Here is a 16,291-nt window from a genome sequence, read left to right on the forward strand (position 1 = left end):
CTTCAGCGACAAAAAACTCTTATATTTGAAGACGGAGCTCAGAGAAACAGGACCTTGTGGTTTCTTTTCCTGAGAAAATAATCTTTCTTTGAGCAATATTTGTTAGCAATATCTAATTTAACAACTTAAACTAGCAATTTAGCAACTTTTTAAGCAATGCTTTGCTGAAGTTAAAGATGTATTTTGTGGTTTGTGAACAACACTAAAAGCAATATTAACTTGACAGGCCATTCCTTCTCATTTTATGTAGAAAAGTAGAAACTTTCATCTTTCCATCATCACAGGAATGCAGCATTATGTCTTCTCACAATCACTTACTGTAATTATACAGTATTTAAGATTGACTAATTTAAAGATCTTTTTTGTTTCCTAGTCTAGGAATAAGTCAGAGATGTTTGTTGTGACTCACTTAAGTTTCCTGCACTCAGGTGAAACTAAAATCTTTGGTGAAATTCTTAATAGATGAAAGGTGCATGATGTCTATATTAAGCCCAAGTTTTATTTGATCAGTTTCATTGTGGTTTTCAGAGGAGAAACCTGGCTCTTGGTGTACAGTCAAAAGTTTGGACACATTTCCTCTTTCAAGTGAATAGTAAGGTGTGTTCAAACTTTTGACTGGTACTGTATGTTACACATCTTCCTCCTCTTTCTCCACTTTCTCACCTTTCTCATCCCTCTGTGCTCTAACAAAGCACAAAAGCCTTCACAGCGATATTAAAAATCAAGAGATATTTCATTATTCATTTATTCTTTCAGATCTGTTTCTATCTAGGCCAGAGCTTTCCAGGCTCTGGGCTGGGGATGTTGCTGAGATGTGGATTTCACTGGGACGGTTATCTGGCACAGAATCAGGCTATTCTCCATTATTAATTTTAATGGAAGCAGTCCCCAACGGTGACGCTACCACTGCTTGTCACTAATCAAGTCAAACGCAGCTGTTTGCTCGTCCCACACTTCAGAAAAGACTCCTGTCAGGCAGACGTTTTCTCTGGAAGCCCTCCACGTAAAGGAGACCTGATTTTTCAGGTTGTTTGCATGTTTAATTCTTGTCAGGTTCTTGAAAAGGCCCCAGAATATATGAAGGACTCCATTAAATTTTCTTGCAGCCAAACTTTAAGTCCTTCCTAGGACATTAAAAGCCCTGATTAAGGGTCTCGATGCTTGAGGGTTTTCTGCTCTCTTTGGACAGAGGCACTGAAAGGAGTCTAATTACACCCTTGCTTTGGCAACAACAGCCCCTGACAACAGTGGACATGCTGTAAATTTACCCTCGAGAGGTTTCTGGCGTTAATATCAGAGGCTATCTTTAGCCTGAAGCCTGTAATTAAGCTAAAAAACCCACAAGTTTCATATTTCTTCCATTTCCCTCAAGTATTAATTTGCTCCAATCTGCCCTTCTGTCAATAATCTAGAGCAGAGTCTCTCACCTCTCCTCCCTGGTTCTTACTGTATATCAGCATTTCTTTCCTATATATCATTCAAGAAATGCAATAAAAGTTTTACTCATAGTACTCAGGTGCTGTGCACAAGTGACCAGGGGATTTAACTGTAGTCTACTGTTCTCTGTAAGTCGAACTCTATGAAAATTTAAGTATAAATGCAAAACTGAAACCAGAAAAAGAAGCCAACAGCTCTTTTAAAGATCTGAGGCCGATATATTCATATTTTTTGTCATATTGGCTGGAAAAAGTTTTAGTTATCCTCGTCTGCGTGGGTTGTTTCTTTCTTTCAGCTTTGTATGAACATGTTTTCTGACAGCATTCCTTCTACTTTAGCTCCATGAGGGAATTTAATCCACAAAGTCACACTTGACTTGTTGGTCAGCGGGAAGCCAGAAGCGAACAGGATCAACAGTGCTAAGAGCAACTCGAACGAGTTTACCTCATTAGCTGTAGATTAGGGCAGGCTGGAGGGCCAGCAGAGTAGTAGTGGATACTCAGTGAGTCATTTTCACATGAAATATCAAGCTGTCACTTCTATAATAACTGTTCCAAGGAAAGTCAATCATAGCACATGTCTACTTTTGGACATTTGTATTCAAAATATATGTATTTCTGAGGGTAAAGTCATTTTGGGAGGTTGATTAGTGATCAAGACAGTTTACCTTTTCTACTAACAAGTACATTCAATAATTACTTTAATGACATATTGCCCTTAGTGGACAACACAAAAGAGACAGATTAAAAAAGAGAGATGACATTTTGAAGTTCCAAACCTGTGATCTCTGTTAGTAGATTAAATTTCTTTCTCAAAAGCACTTCTGCTGAGTTTATTGTTCCTGTCACTGGGGTTTGAATCTTGTTGAATGGCAGTTTTTTTTTAAACTAAAAGCCAACAAATGCCCTTCCACTTTACAGCAGAATAAATTCCTGATTTGACTGTGAAGAAAGTGAACTAATGGATTATAAAATGACTTTAAAGAAAATGGCAGGTAGGAGAATCCAGTCAAGCCTCAGATTAATGTACATCGCCACAAAACATCTGATCTTTAACCCTTGGCGTTACCGATCTGACATTCCCATGGCTGCGTAAACAAGACGAAACCACAAGAATTTGATTCTCCCTCTTTTGTCAGTGATGGGAAGATCAGACAAGTGCCACAAAAGGTTGGAAGTCGGACTTCCTTTTCCTGTTTAAACAGAGCCGGGACTTATCAGAAAATAGGGTGTACAGTGACAGATAGTGTTTTTTTTATCTTCTGGGATTCATCATAAATGAAACCCTGAAAGCTGATTGTAAAGTCAAAGCAGACTAGACTACCCATAATCTCCATGAGGAAGCTACCTTTTTTATGGCCGCTCATTTTTAAGATGTAGAGATATGAGCCATTTGCGCAAAGCAAATATCCATGAAACATTCAGCCTGTCCAGCGTGCTTTGAGGCTGAGCCAAGAAGTAGAAACCACAGACAATTTAAAGACTGCAGTGATTTTTCACTCTGATGGGTGTGGACATACATAATCTGTAGCTAAGTGTTGACTGCATAGAGTAGTCACAAGTCTGTGGAGGGAACATTGGGGGGATTTATGTTTTACACTTTTTCATTATAAATGGATTTCAATGAAACATGGTGGACACATTTTTTAAGGAATAGGGACATGACTTTAAATCCTAAATTAAATACAAAAAATACATTTTTTTGAACTGCGGTTTTTGTCTGGGGAGGTTTTTGCTCTCAGCGCAACAAGTCGTCATACCTAAATGAGAAAGTAGCATGAAAAATGACCTCCATGGTTTAAGGAAACCAGCGTTGACTATGAGTAGGAGTCTTTTCTCCTTGTGGTTTTCTTTAGGATTATGACTACATATTTTATCTTGCAAATTGTTTTGGAGGATCAGGATAAGAAAAGGTGACTCCCTGTGGCTTTCACTGGTAAAGGTTTAGCCAACATTGTTCTGCACTGGGCAGCTCCCACACGAGACTGTGTGTAACTGTGTGAAGCAGAGAAAATAGTGAATGTTCTCAGTGAACCTTCTCTTAGAGAAACAAAGATGAAAAAATAAATTAGATTAAAAAGTAAACAGCGAATTGGCTCTAATGTGTTTATGTAGCAGCACGGCGACCCGGCCGAACAGTCTGATGATGATGAATAATCATACGAGCTGAGGTCGAAGGTCAAGCTGTCCACGTGGGTCTGGTCTTTCTTTGACACAGTCCAGACGTAGTGTGTGTGTGTGTGCGTTTGGTTATAATTTTGCTTTGGTATGTGTGTTTGTGTGTGTGGGCGCATATATTTAAATGTGTGAGAAGATTTTAGCCCATGTGGAACAGTAGGAAACAGGGAGTAAAGAATTAGTTTGTGTGGCGTGACTGATGAATGAATTAATGTATGTCTATGTTTATTTTATAGGGACAGATACTTCATCAGTCTCCACATTATCGTCTCAATTTGATCTACAGACATGGGGCGTCTGGAATGAAAATTAGCAGTGGGCATGACAAATTTTCGTTTTATCCTGTGTGACGTAGCGGTAGACATCTAATTCTGCATCTAGTACATCTCATGAGGCCCTGATGGAAAAACAAGCATGTCAGTCTGTCTCTGTCCCCTCCTGCCCGATCACCTTTTTCATATTACGAAAGTTGTGAAAGACCACAAGCTATGATCGGTCAGGTTCAGTGTGTATTCTGACATGTCTCACGGCCAAGCACGGCAGGAATTTAAGGCACCAACACACCTGATCTGACGTAGCGATCATGTCCAAATACATAAATGTAGTAGGACAGGCAGACAATGAGATTTTATAACTGCTTCATGCATGTGTTAGAAATGATTTTACGCGTGTGCATGTTTTCACATGAGTGCCCATCTGTGTGCCTGTAGGCTTTGTTCCCAGGCTTCTGCAGGCCTCCCGTTGTAATTGCACCAGTAATTGGTGAAGTGATAACCCCATTTCCACAGGAAATGTGCCCCGGTTTCCTCGCCCCCGCCACCACCACTCCCCTGTGGTGGCGCAGCCAACAAAGTCCTCCCCCAGGGAGTGTTGCACCAGACAACTAAAGTTCCCTGGGGCTCAGCGAGTAGACGAACAGACGGACAAAGACAATCACAGACACAGAGACAAAACCACACGTATGTGTAGCTTATAAAAACACTCACATGGACAATGCTGTAGGCTGTGAGAGAGTAATTTGACAGATTAATGATTAGTGCAGCTTGTGTGTGTGTGTGTGTGTGTGTGTGTAGAATCAAGGTGAACTCACTGTAAAACACCAGGAAAATAACAAAGTTTGACTCCCATGTGTGATAATTGAAAGAGACTTCTTTCATCATTCTTTCTTTTATATGAATCTTAGATGTCACTCAAATTTCAGTGTGCCAACTCCTGCAAGACTTACACAACTATTCTTATATTTCACTTTTTAAAGTTATCATTTCTATTGAAGTGGAGAAATGTTCTGCAAGTCCTCCACTCAGTTGGGAAGTTTCCTCCCTAAAATTTTTCACTGTTCATAAACTGTGGTATTCCTCAGTTTATCAACAGTGACTGCTTGCTTGCTTACCAAATTAGGAAACATCCCTCTTGTCTAGCAGCGTACAGGTCAGGTCGTCATCTCAGCCCTGATGTCTTCTTGTGATGCCAGCATGGAAAAGCAGTGCTGACGTTCACTGTACGCTTAATGGATTCTCAGCTGAGTCGTTCTGTCTCGCTGCTTTCCCACATTGTTGCTGTGACGTCCCTGCAGCTTGGCCGCCAGCCTCACCTTGACAGTCAGAGCTGAGCTCAAAGCTGGTTTGGCCACAGGAAGATATCTCAAACATCGCTGAAAGAAAGATCTTGAAGCCAACTGAGTGGAACTGGAACACACACAGCGTTTGGTGCATATTCAATTCAGAAGTTGTTATTTCTGGGTAATAAACCTGCTGCTTCACGTGCCAAGAATTCACATTTTTGCAAACACTTTGTAAATACAACAGCAAACACCAAAATTACTTGCTGTAACTTATGGAAGTAGCACAAACCTAATTGTAGGAAAGAGTGCACATTTGTTCTATGAATATCCAAAATTTGTGGCATCCCACAGCCAATAACCATTTTAGTGAGAATCTTTGCTTTCTCTTTAGTGCTGTTGCTATGGTTACTTGCAGCCTAATATAGGCTGAGCACTGATTTAAAACTTTGATGAAACTGTTGACTGGAACTATGTTTGAGGCCTATTGACAAACAATATTAGGAACCTCTTGCTAGCCAACAGCTGCAAATGTATTTTAATAGCGAGATCTTATTTATTAGACCAGCAGTTACCTTTAATTGAAATGAGGAAATATTTTAAACACATTTATCAAGATGAATCTGTTCTTTGTCTGTCAGTGACTTCCCCATCAGAGCCGCTGGTGTTTACAAACTGAGATTCAACTTCATTGTGTCTGAAATGATCCTTACAGTGTAGCCATGAATCTGTAGATGTTAAACTAATTATGTAAATTAAATTAGCATGTAATTGATTTATTTGAAATGTCACTGTTTAGTATCATATGATTAATGTATTCACAACATGCCGTGTAGTAATTGTGATAATGCACACAACGCTGATCATTCATTTCATTCATTTAATCAGTCTTGGTTTTCCAAATCAGGGTATAATCTGAGATAATGACAAGTCTGCTGTATGTTTTCCTGTTGGTAGAAAAGTGTCAATGTGAAAATGTTTTTACTGCAAGGCTTCAAACTGGGAGTAACTGCCTTGTGACTTAAAGACAAGAGACAAAGACGACACAAAACAGAAATTTCATCTTGGATTGGCGTCCAGGAGCGTTTACCTACATCCTTGTACCTTTTTTGCTTGTGTGCATGAGAATACCGGCACACAGATGCATTACATCGCGTACATGTGTATGGGTTTGCGTGTATGTGTGTGTGTCTGAGTGAATGTGGTGCAATGCAGGAATGTTCTTAGCTGTATCACACGCCACACATTTGCTCTAATCACATCGAGGTCCATCAGAGCTCCCATGACCAGCAGCCTTTAATCTAATGTTCACCATGGATAAAAATACCTACCACTGACACACACACACAGATAAATGCGCAAGCGCTATATAAACAAAAACAGACACTCTCAGAGATAAATATGGACATGCAGACGCTGGCACTTATATAAAGGAACCATTCATCCGGGGACATTTTCGCTGTGTGTGTCCGTGTGTGTCCGTGTGTGTGCTTGCGTGCACCGGTAGGATTATGTCTCAGCGTTTCTGTTCTTTTGCATCTTAACTTTTTCTGTCTTTGATTCCCAGTGACAGGAGTCAGAGGCCAATTGGCTCGGGTCGGAGGTCATGACCCTCGTTGACCCCCGCTGTCAACTTGATGCTGATAAGAATGTCCGCACTCAGTAGGCGTGTGTGTGTGTGTGTGTGTGCGTGTGCGTGTACTGTAAGTGTGTGTGTGGAGAATGAGCAGATGGCGTTGCTTTCATAGAACAAACAAGTTCTTTTCTCTGTTAAATATACTTATTTTATACTTTTTATCAAGCTAAACATGCAAGTCAGTGAATGATACAGAGGTTTTTTTTTTTGACTGTGACAAAATAAAATTAAAATTCAGGCTACAGGATAGTTTGAGGATGAAATTGTCGTAGTTCTGAAGAAATATTGGAAAGTAAAGTAGCCACATTTCACCCAGCCTCTTTGTAGAACGCGATTATAGTCGATATTTAATCTTAAACCAGCTTTAACCACGTTATATAGTAGCTACTGTTATTGTCCTGATATTCTTTGCTTCACGTCTCTCTGTGCCACAGCGTGATCAACTCCCCCGTTTTGGTATCAGGTTGTTCTTCCAGCTTCCAATGTAATTTGAAGGCATCTGGGAGCTGAGGGTCATTTAAAAAATCAATTTTAATTCAGAGTTTCTGAAAAGACTGCAGACTTGAGGAACAGATTGCCTCTGGGTCGATAGTCATCACAAACCGCCACAGATGAATGCTGAAAACTTTCACCAGCACTTTCACTTCTCAAAGCATCTATTCAGAAGTTATGGTAGACTGTGAGGTGGATTGGTTGACCTTTCGTGACCATGTTGGATTGATAATGGTAGAGGATTTAATTTAGTGTTGGCAGGTGTGTGTGTGTGTGTGTGTGTGTGTGTGTGTGTGTGTTAACATCCTGTTGAATGTTGGCAGTGACAGATAGGCTGCATGGCACATTTGACTCTTTTCGTATCTTTGAATATCTGTAAATGTGTTGATGGTATGTGTGTGTGTGTGTGTGTGTGCCCTCCCATTAACTAAATGGCTTTGATGTCTTGGAAAATCACCCCATTATTCCAAACTGCCCTCTGTGTTTTAGCCAAACTGTTGATGAGAGGTGAGGGCCAAATCATTCATCTCAGCTGTGTGTGTGTGTGTGTGTGTGTGTGTGTGTGTTTGACGTTGGGGAGGTGGGGAGGCAAGGCCAACAGACACCCCTCGACCCACCACACATACACACACCCTCACAAATTATGTCGGCATGGTTGCTGTTGCCAAGGCAACTGTCCCAAGTGTAAGGGCGGGGTGGGTGCAGCTGGTGTTTCACGACTGAGTCAGGGGTGTGTGTGTGTGTGTATGTGTGTGTGTGTGTGGGGTGGAGAAAAGAATGTGGGTTTTTTTTCATACTGAATACGAGCCATTCATCATTATGAGCTTAAAATGGGACATTTGATGGGTAGAATTTTTTAAAAATTCTGAGCATGCGTGTGTGTGACGGTGTGTTTAGGATAAAGAAAGCCACACGGTTTGTAACCAAACAGAAAGATTGAGTTGGTGTGTGTGTGTGTGTGTGTGTGCATGTGGTCGTTAAATCTAAATTTGTTGCAATATTGCACATGTGCTGCTGACTCACTGATTACACCCACTTTCTATCTTTGCACATGTATATATATCTGAATATATACGCGCGTGTGAGTATGTGTGAGTGTGAGTGTGTGTGTGTGTGTGTGTGTGTGTGTGTTGACAAAGCCACTCTCACTTCCCTCTAATGCATATGAGTGTCATCCTCTTTGCCACAATGCTGATATAATGAACTCCAAAGTGAGGATGTGAGCTGGATTTCAGCCTGTCTGACACAATACAGATCTTGTGACGGTAACAGATGCTGAATGTCGTTGGTGTTTCCACTGCAGAGGTGGTGTCACATTCAATTACACTGAGGTTTTCCTTTTATATTGAATTAAGCAAAGTCATGACACTCTTGCGGCACACACACTGTAACTCAGAAGTGCCGGATGCTTGAGTAGGCGGAGCGAGGCATGAATTCAACCAGACTTAGATTCCCTGTGAAGAGGGTGACTCTCAATCAGGGCCACATGTTGAAACACAATATGATGGGACACTTCGGTTAGTTTAAACCATGAAAACATTGTTAGGCAGCAAACAGCAGAAATCACCTTGTTCAAGTTTCATGGAATGAGTGATTTAGTGTTCACGATTCAATACAATGACACCAAAAGCCACATCAGCTGGTCATTCAAATGGAAAACAGTAAATACAACCTTACTTGAAAACACCATAGATTTTCATTACAGACATTTTATTGTGTTTTTAATGACAGTGATTATCTCTGCATTCAAATTATTCGTACTGTTTCGGAGCCTGGTATTGTGCATGCTGGCTCACTGGGACACCTAAATGGAATGGAGCCATCATTAATGTAATTAGTTACACCTGCAATTTTCCAGCTGTAACATCACAACATTTCTGTGATGAGAAGGTCTATTGTAGCATATGTTAATGTTGGATGACAATAATTTTCCATTCCAGGATGGTAAACTATTAGTAATAAGATATGAATGACAGTGATGTTAAGAAGAAAGTCAATGGACCGTAAGTATGAACAGCAAATCCATGGCAGTTATACTGCAGGGTGCACAGCAGAGAGGCCCCGGTGGAAACAGTGAACCAGGTGAAGTGAAAGATTACGTTTTGCCAGAGTTAATGACAACTTCACAAGTAAAAAGTCAATATGTTTTTTTTTTATCAAAACATCTGTTCAACAAGCATTAACATGTAGAAAAGTGATATTTTCATCTCCTTTGTCCGCAGTCTCCCATCCATCGCCGACATGTTTTACACGACCACAACACAATCGTTAGGCTAATGGTGAAGTGTTATGAACGAGCTAAAAAGCTAGAAAGCTGTCTGTATGTAGCCCAACTGTCTGTTTAGCTTAGTTTCTAACATATATTCAAATTATTCAAATTCTTGTAAACTTAGCCACTGCCCCCCCCCCCTCACGTTTCCTCTACCAGCAGTACCTGCAGGCAGTGAATCACATCAGCAGCAGAGGGAGGAAGGCAGAGGACAAGATGAATGACTGATACTGACTGATGTCTGTGTTCTTCATTCTTTCTAATCTTCACTCAGCATCATCTCAGAAATATTATTCATTTTATTGACATTTTAGATTTGTTTCCAGTGAGATATTATTGAGTTTATATAGCGACTTTCTGAGGTAAAGGTTACTGTTGCCGCTGTAGAAACAATGTTTTGTCATATTTAAAATAGAAATTTATTCTAATCCTAATCTGAATTTATTTTATTTTTGGATAGTAATTTAAAAAAACACAATTCTTTAGTATTGAAAAAGAAGCAGTAAGAGTATTGATAAAGAACTGGACCGTGGGAGTATGGATAAGATGAAGATAACATTCTAGTCATACCCGTCCTGCTGGTTAGTGGCTGCAGCCTGACCATGGGAGGGTGAGAAAATTGCACTTCAAACAGCTTCACTGTAAGCCTGTTTTACTAATGTTATTTTGTGATTTTTTTTTCAAATACAATAAGATTTTCTTTGATGAGGACCCCCAAACCCACCGATCAAACAATCCCCCCCCAATACCACCACCACAGCACCTAAACCCTCCAGAAACCTGGGAAAACCCTGAACTGTACCAACATGTTGTAGCATACACTTCCTCAGGGCAAATTCGCAATTTTAACCAAAATGGTAGCTAATATGTTTAGCTTAGCTTGCATAGAATAGCATATTAGCTAGTTTGAACAGGCACAATCTTCAATCAATGTTCCTGATTGCCTTCAGTTACTTGGCTTGAGTTAATGAACACATCCTCCCATTTGATTTCTCTGGCAAGTATCCGTGTTATGATTGATATATACTTAGTAGAGGAAACCTTTGTCGAAATAGGTCTTTGCATCGTAGCATTCCCTGGAAACTCAAAAGTAGTTTTATCATTGTTAAAATTCATTGCTAAGATGAGGGAACGTGCTGATCCTGTTGCTTTACTCAGAGGTGAAAACAGAGGTGACCTCTCTTTGTAAAGTGTCCAGTATTTCATGTTTGACGCACTGCTGCTGCAGTAATTGCCTGGAAAAATATTTCACATGAATTATTTGGACCTGAGTCTCACTATATCCAAACCTTGAACAAGACGAAAAGAAAAGCCACAATTCTGTTGAATTTATTGTGCTGCTGATGCACCCACTGTGATTAATGAAGCCAAGAGCAGTGTGAAGCAAAAACAATTTACCTCTCCGGCCATTTGCTGAATACTAACAAAGCACCTGGTGAGATTTCCGTCTGAGCTAAAGTATAAGTTTCTATCTGTCTTTCCTCTCCTACTGTGACTGTTTCTCTGTTTCAGATTATCTCTCCATTTCCATGGAGTCACGTCTTCCTCTGTTTTTTCTGCTCATTTCCTCTCTGCTCATCCATCTTTTTGTCTTTTCGCCCGACTGTCAGCATGTTGTGGTTCCTCTCATTTCTGCCTTCAGCATCAGTCTTTCTTTCTCCTCCTCCTCCTCCTTTTTTTTCACCTTCGCTCTGCTCTCTTAGCCTTTTTTCTCTGTTTCCATGAGTCTTCACCTTTCATTTTTTTTCCATTTCTGTCTTTGCCATTATTTTACTCTTCTGTTCTCCCGCAGTCTCTCTGTCTTCCCTGCTCTTTCTCTCACCCGTCATCCATCCAATCATCATTTTTCAGCCTGTCATCATATCATTTTTTCTCTCTCTCTCTCATCTCGCCTTTTGCCTTTTTTCATCTGCCTTTCTCACCCCTCCTCCTCCTCCTCCTACTCAATCCATCTATCTATCCATCATTTTTTACTCTGTTATTACACTATAATATTCCCTCACGCTTTTGCCTACTCTTCCGCTTCATCCTCCTTTCTCACTTGGTTCAACTTCCTCTTCAATCCACCCATCTGCCCATCATTCCCCCATCCTGTCATCACTACATGATTTTTACTGGCGCTCTCTCTTCTACCCTCATCAACCTTTTTCTGCCCAATCACCGCCTGTCTTTTCCCATATCTCTTCTTCCCCCTCATTCCCATCCATCAATATTTATTAATTTCTTCCATCAGGATTTCTTTCACTCTGCTCCCCTCCTCCTTCCTCTTGCCTCACCTCCTCATCTGTCTATCATGGTGTCATGTTTTGACATTTTTCCCATTCTCATCTCGTAACTGTCTTCACCCATCAGGCCGTTTTCATCTTGTTGTCACTTTGCCATGTCATTTTTCTTATCTTTTCTCTCTGCTGCTCCTCCTCCCCATCACCTCCTCCTCTTTTTTTGACTTTATGTGCTATTTTACCTTCTCACATTTACTGTGTGGTTTATGAGCACAGTGAGAAATACAGATGTGAAGTGTTTTTAAAATGCAGCAATGAAATACAACCATCAATTCAACAAATTCCTCATTTTTGTACAATCACACGAGATCCAAAATAGAAGTTGACTCATGAATTTTTTTTAAATATTTGGCTCTGTTAGGATGACATAATGACATGGCAGCCAGTAACTGTAAACAAAAGTCGCATGAGCTCACAGCGTGTAGCTTGTTAATTGGACAGAGTTGTGGAAATCTGTCATCCCGCCATGTTAGACATTTTGATGACTTTGGACAGGGTCCAGACAAATCCGATTAAAGTTCCTGCAAACTTAGTTAAGCATGATGGACTTCTCTTTGTCTGGTTGTGCATACTAGTTAAAAGCACATTAAAAAATAGCTCAATATAAAAAAAAAATATGTCGTTGTAGCACCTGTGATGTCACACGAAGGTTTCTGTAGAGACGTCTGAAGCGTGGGGTCGACTGCTCACCGGCGTCTTTAGTTAATAGAGCGAGAAAATCCTAATTTGTGCGACTGTGTGGAGCTAAAATAGGTTGAGTAAGCAGCACCTGCCGTGCCTGAGTATGATAGATGGAGCGAGTTGTTAATCAAGCAACCCCGTCACTGTCCGGCCTGCAGGACGCCGGCACTTTGCGGAACCTTTGCAGACTCTCATCTTTCTTTTCATTGAGGTGTTTTAAGAAATCAAAAACGAAATGAACACTCTATAAAGGTAGGTGCAGGATGAGCCCAGGCGTCCGTCTACCCAGCTGTATCTTCCAGCTCTTCCTGGGGGATCCAGAGGCGTTTCCAAATCAATATATAATCCCTCCTGTATTCTCTGGGTCTGCCCCGAGGTTTCCTTCTAGTTAGATGTGCCCAGAATGTCTTCACAGGACAGATTTTTTGGGAGTCATCCTGTTCAAATACAACTGAGAAAGACAACTGACAACTTAATTGGAAACAGCGTCTCATGGCCATTAGAATTTCATCACCTCTTCTGTATTTCTTTTAATATTTTGCTACTCGGGGCCGACTGTTCTTTAAGTAAGTTTCAGCTAGTTTGGCATCATGAGGAACTGTTGGCTTTCAGACGTCAACATCCATCATCCAAAAGTTTGTATTGCAGAGATGTTTTCCACAGTTTGTTGAGATTACATTCTCAGTCCTAACAAAGACTACCACAGTTATCTCAAAAAAAGGACAAAAACCTAATGGTCTCGTTTTCACTTGAACAAACAAATCATAATTTGAGCAAGCTGCTACACGAATACGACCTGTCTCTCACCCCAGTCTGCCGCTCGCCATCTCTTCATCTATCCTCGCATTTAATATCCAGTCTGTCATCATTTCGTGGCCTTTCTCAGTCTCATTTCTTTCTCAGTGGTTCGGATCGATCTCGCCCATTTCCACGGTGTCTGTCAGTCTCTCCATTTGTCTTTCCTCATTCACTTCCCCTCTTCACTCTTCAACACATTTCATTCGTCTATAATGAAGTCTTTTCATCTTTTCCTTACTTCTCAAACCACTTATTTTTTTTCTCTCTTTTTCCGTTAAACCCAAATACCAACTAATATGATGTATAGCAACTAAATAACAGATACAGCAGTGTTGACGGTATTCAGAGTCATTCATCACGTCTATCTTAGATCTCACATCTGCTCCAGTCTCCTGTAGTTTAGATAATTGGCATGTGTTTCGAGAGCCACGGCTATTTTGGCAATTTTTAAAGATTAACGGGCAGGCACAGTAATGTGTCAGCAAATGGATTGATGTTTTGATGGATATATTTACATTTGTGGGGTTTTTTTGGAGTGTGAATGTGGTGGGCACAGTAGATGTACTGATTCCAAGGTTTTGCTTATAGGACAGTATAAATCATAAACTTTCCACCAGGCTTTTTACTGTTTTATCTTTGTTTTTTGTCCTACAACAAGATGCACTGCTCAAATTACACCTTCTTTATCATTTCTATCCAAAACACACCTGAGAACACCTCAAATTAACAAAACAGATGGTGACATAAGAAGTAGGAAGAAGTAAAACAGGTTTTGATCAGATTGGATTGAAATCTGATCGAGACAGATGCGTCAACCGTCATGTCTGTGCAAACAAAAAAACATTTGTTGTTGATACTTACCAATATTGACATTAGTAGAAAAACTGTGTCTCCTGAGTGATTCAGGTAGGTGTTGCGCACTAAAACCGCCAGGTTTGAATGATTAATTCTCACAGAAGCTGCCCGTGCTGGGAGTTAACACCCTCGTGATCCTGTAAGGAATATTAAGAAGATTATATTCTGCATGATACACTTCAGATCTCTGTGTCAGTTCAGATTCAGCTGCTTGAAGAAACACAGACTGTGTTGAGAGGTGTTATCCATCACTGCAGAGGAAGAAGCACTACATTAACGCTCACCACTCGTACAATCCAAAAACTATACAAGTTGTTTTTCTTTAATAAGAGTTTGCTGAGTTTGCTGCTGCCATGAAAGACGGTAAATTATTCATTTCTTCTTTAAATCTTCCCCTGGGTGAACCGATATTGTGTGTTAAAGCTACAGTGGGAAACAATTCATGTTAATCAGAAGCTGTATTACTATCCTATGTGTCCTATTTCTCTGTAGGGCTTGATATATATACTTAGATTGGAAAGTTTGCTCTTCTGATTCTTGTCCTTTTGGTATCATTTGGTACCAAGCATCACCGATTGGCTAAACAAGAGTATGCTGTGTACAGTTTACTAACTTTATGGGCTCCATTTTCTGGGTTTTGAAGTTCACACAGTTTTTTTAATAAGCCGTCTCTGCCTCTCACTGCTATATGGAGCTGCCAGTGTGTGAAGCCATGCCTGGTGCTGCTTTAAAGCCTATATGTTTATGCGTTTAGCTTGTGAATCGACGCCAAGTCCAGTCCGCCGAGGAACACTTGGCAGCCGAAATAGGAAAGTTAACACAAGACAGACGGACGTGCGATTCTTGTCCTCGCTCAGTTATCGGCTGATCTGCCACACCATAGTTCTCATAGTTTACATGGCGCAAGAATGTAATCATTTAAAAAACATTGAATCCGTACGCTCGTTATCTGGAGTTTCATAATCGCTCGCTATCTGAAAACAATCTGTCTGGAGATGTAGTTCAGGTACAGTGTGTCTGTGTGTAGGTGTGTGTGTGTCACTGTTTGTTTATTCACAAATGATACACTACAGTTTCTTTGTTTGACCCAAGTGTCCAGTGTGATAAGAGAAATGAAGATACAAGACAAACAACTGACAATTGCGTGTGATAGATAGATGACAGGTGTGGGAACTTTTGTGTCTTTGTCCTTCATCTCAGTTTATCTGATTTTTCCTGTTAAGAAAATAATTCGCTTCATTTCTGGCCTCAAAAACTTTGACCATCTGTCACTTTCACAGATCCCAATGGTTAGGCCAGCACCTGGCATTGTAGCTTGCTGCTACTGGTGTGTGAGTGTGTTTGTGCATGGGTGAAAGGAGGCCCGCTGTGAAGCACCTTTTATAAAAGTGCTATAGAAATGTGGTCCAATTAATATTTACCCATTATTTCCCTTTATTTCTCATTGGTTAAGGAGGAAATGTATTATGGATGTCAGGTTTGTTAAGATCATTTGAAAAAAGAAAACAACAGAAAATTTTATTTATTTATAGAATATTTTTGTTAAATGGTCAAACCCTTAATAGCTGAAGGGAAATTCCTTCTTTGTGATCACTGATTGGGAAGTAAAAATTTCAACATTTCAACCGTTTCACGTGTGTGTGCACTTTTGCAACTGAAGCCAAATTATCCTTTTCACCTAACTTCACCTCTAATTTCTTTCTCTTCCTCTTCTCTCCTCATACATTTTCAAAACCACACCAGCCATTTGTAAATCTCCAGGGACTCGAATCCCTAATGTCATTTTTTATTTTCCTTCTCCTCCTCCTCTTGGTCAGAACTGATCCAGAACGGCCGCCTGCTGATGCTGCCTCTAGTGGCGGGAGACCTGCACTCCCTGCTGCCTGACGAAGACGGGAGGCGTCTGTACGTGGCCATGAAAGATAACCTGCTGTCTACCAGTCTGGACGACATAACGCAGAACCCACGCAAGGTTAGAACTGGAGGAGACACACAAACACATTCACGTACCATCCGAGGCAAGATGCGATATAAACATACCGCAGACACACACATAGAGACACACACAGTCAAATGACAGCAGACTGAGATAACAAATGTATCAGA

The 16,291-nt window shown here is 40.5% G+C and overlaps 1 protein-coding gene across 6 annotated transcripts in view; it reads left to right on the plus strand.

Moving 5' to 3' along the window:
• The window catches only part of sema3h (sema domain, immunoglobulin domain (Ig), short basic domain, secreted, (semaphorin) 3H), a 65,626-nt gene that overhangs the window by 9,936 nt on the left and 39,399 nt on the right, over positions 1-16,291 (plus strand). For all 6 annotated transcript variants that reach the window (XR_006095882.1, XM_042409517.1, XM_042409518.1 and 3 more), the window contains exon 5: positions 16,003-16,157. Coding sequence is in view for 5 of the 6 variants with exons in the window: in XM_042409517.1 (XP_042265451.1) it covers positions 16,003-16,157 (155 nt within the window). In the remaining variant the exon portion in view is untranslated. The remainder of the gene's footprint in view (positions 1-16,002; positions 16,158-16,291) is intronic.

Source organism: Thunnus maccoyii, chromosome 4, assembly GCF_910596095.1.
Source record: "Thunnus maccoyii chromosome 4, fThuMac1.1, whole genome shotgun sequence".
NCBI classification, from domain to species: domain Eukaryota; kingdom Metazoa; phylum Chordata; class Actinopteri; order Scombriformes; family Scombridae; genus Thunnus; species Thunnus maccoyii.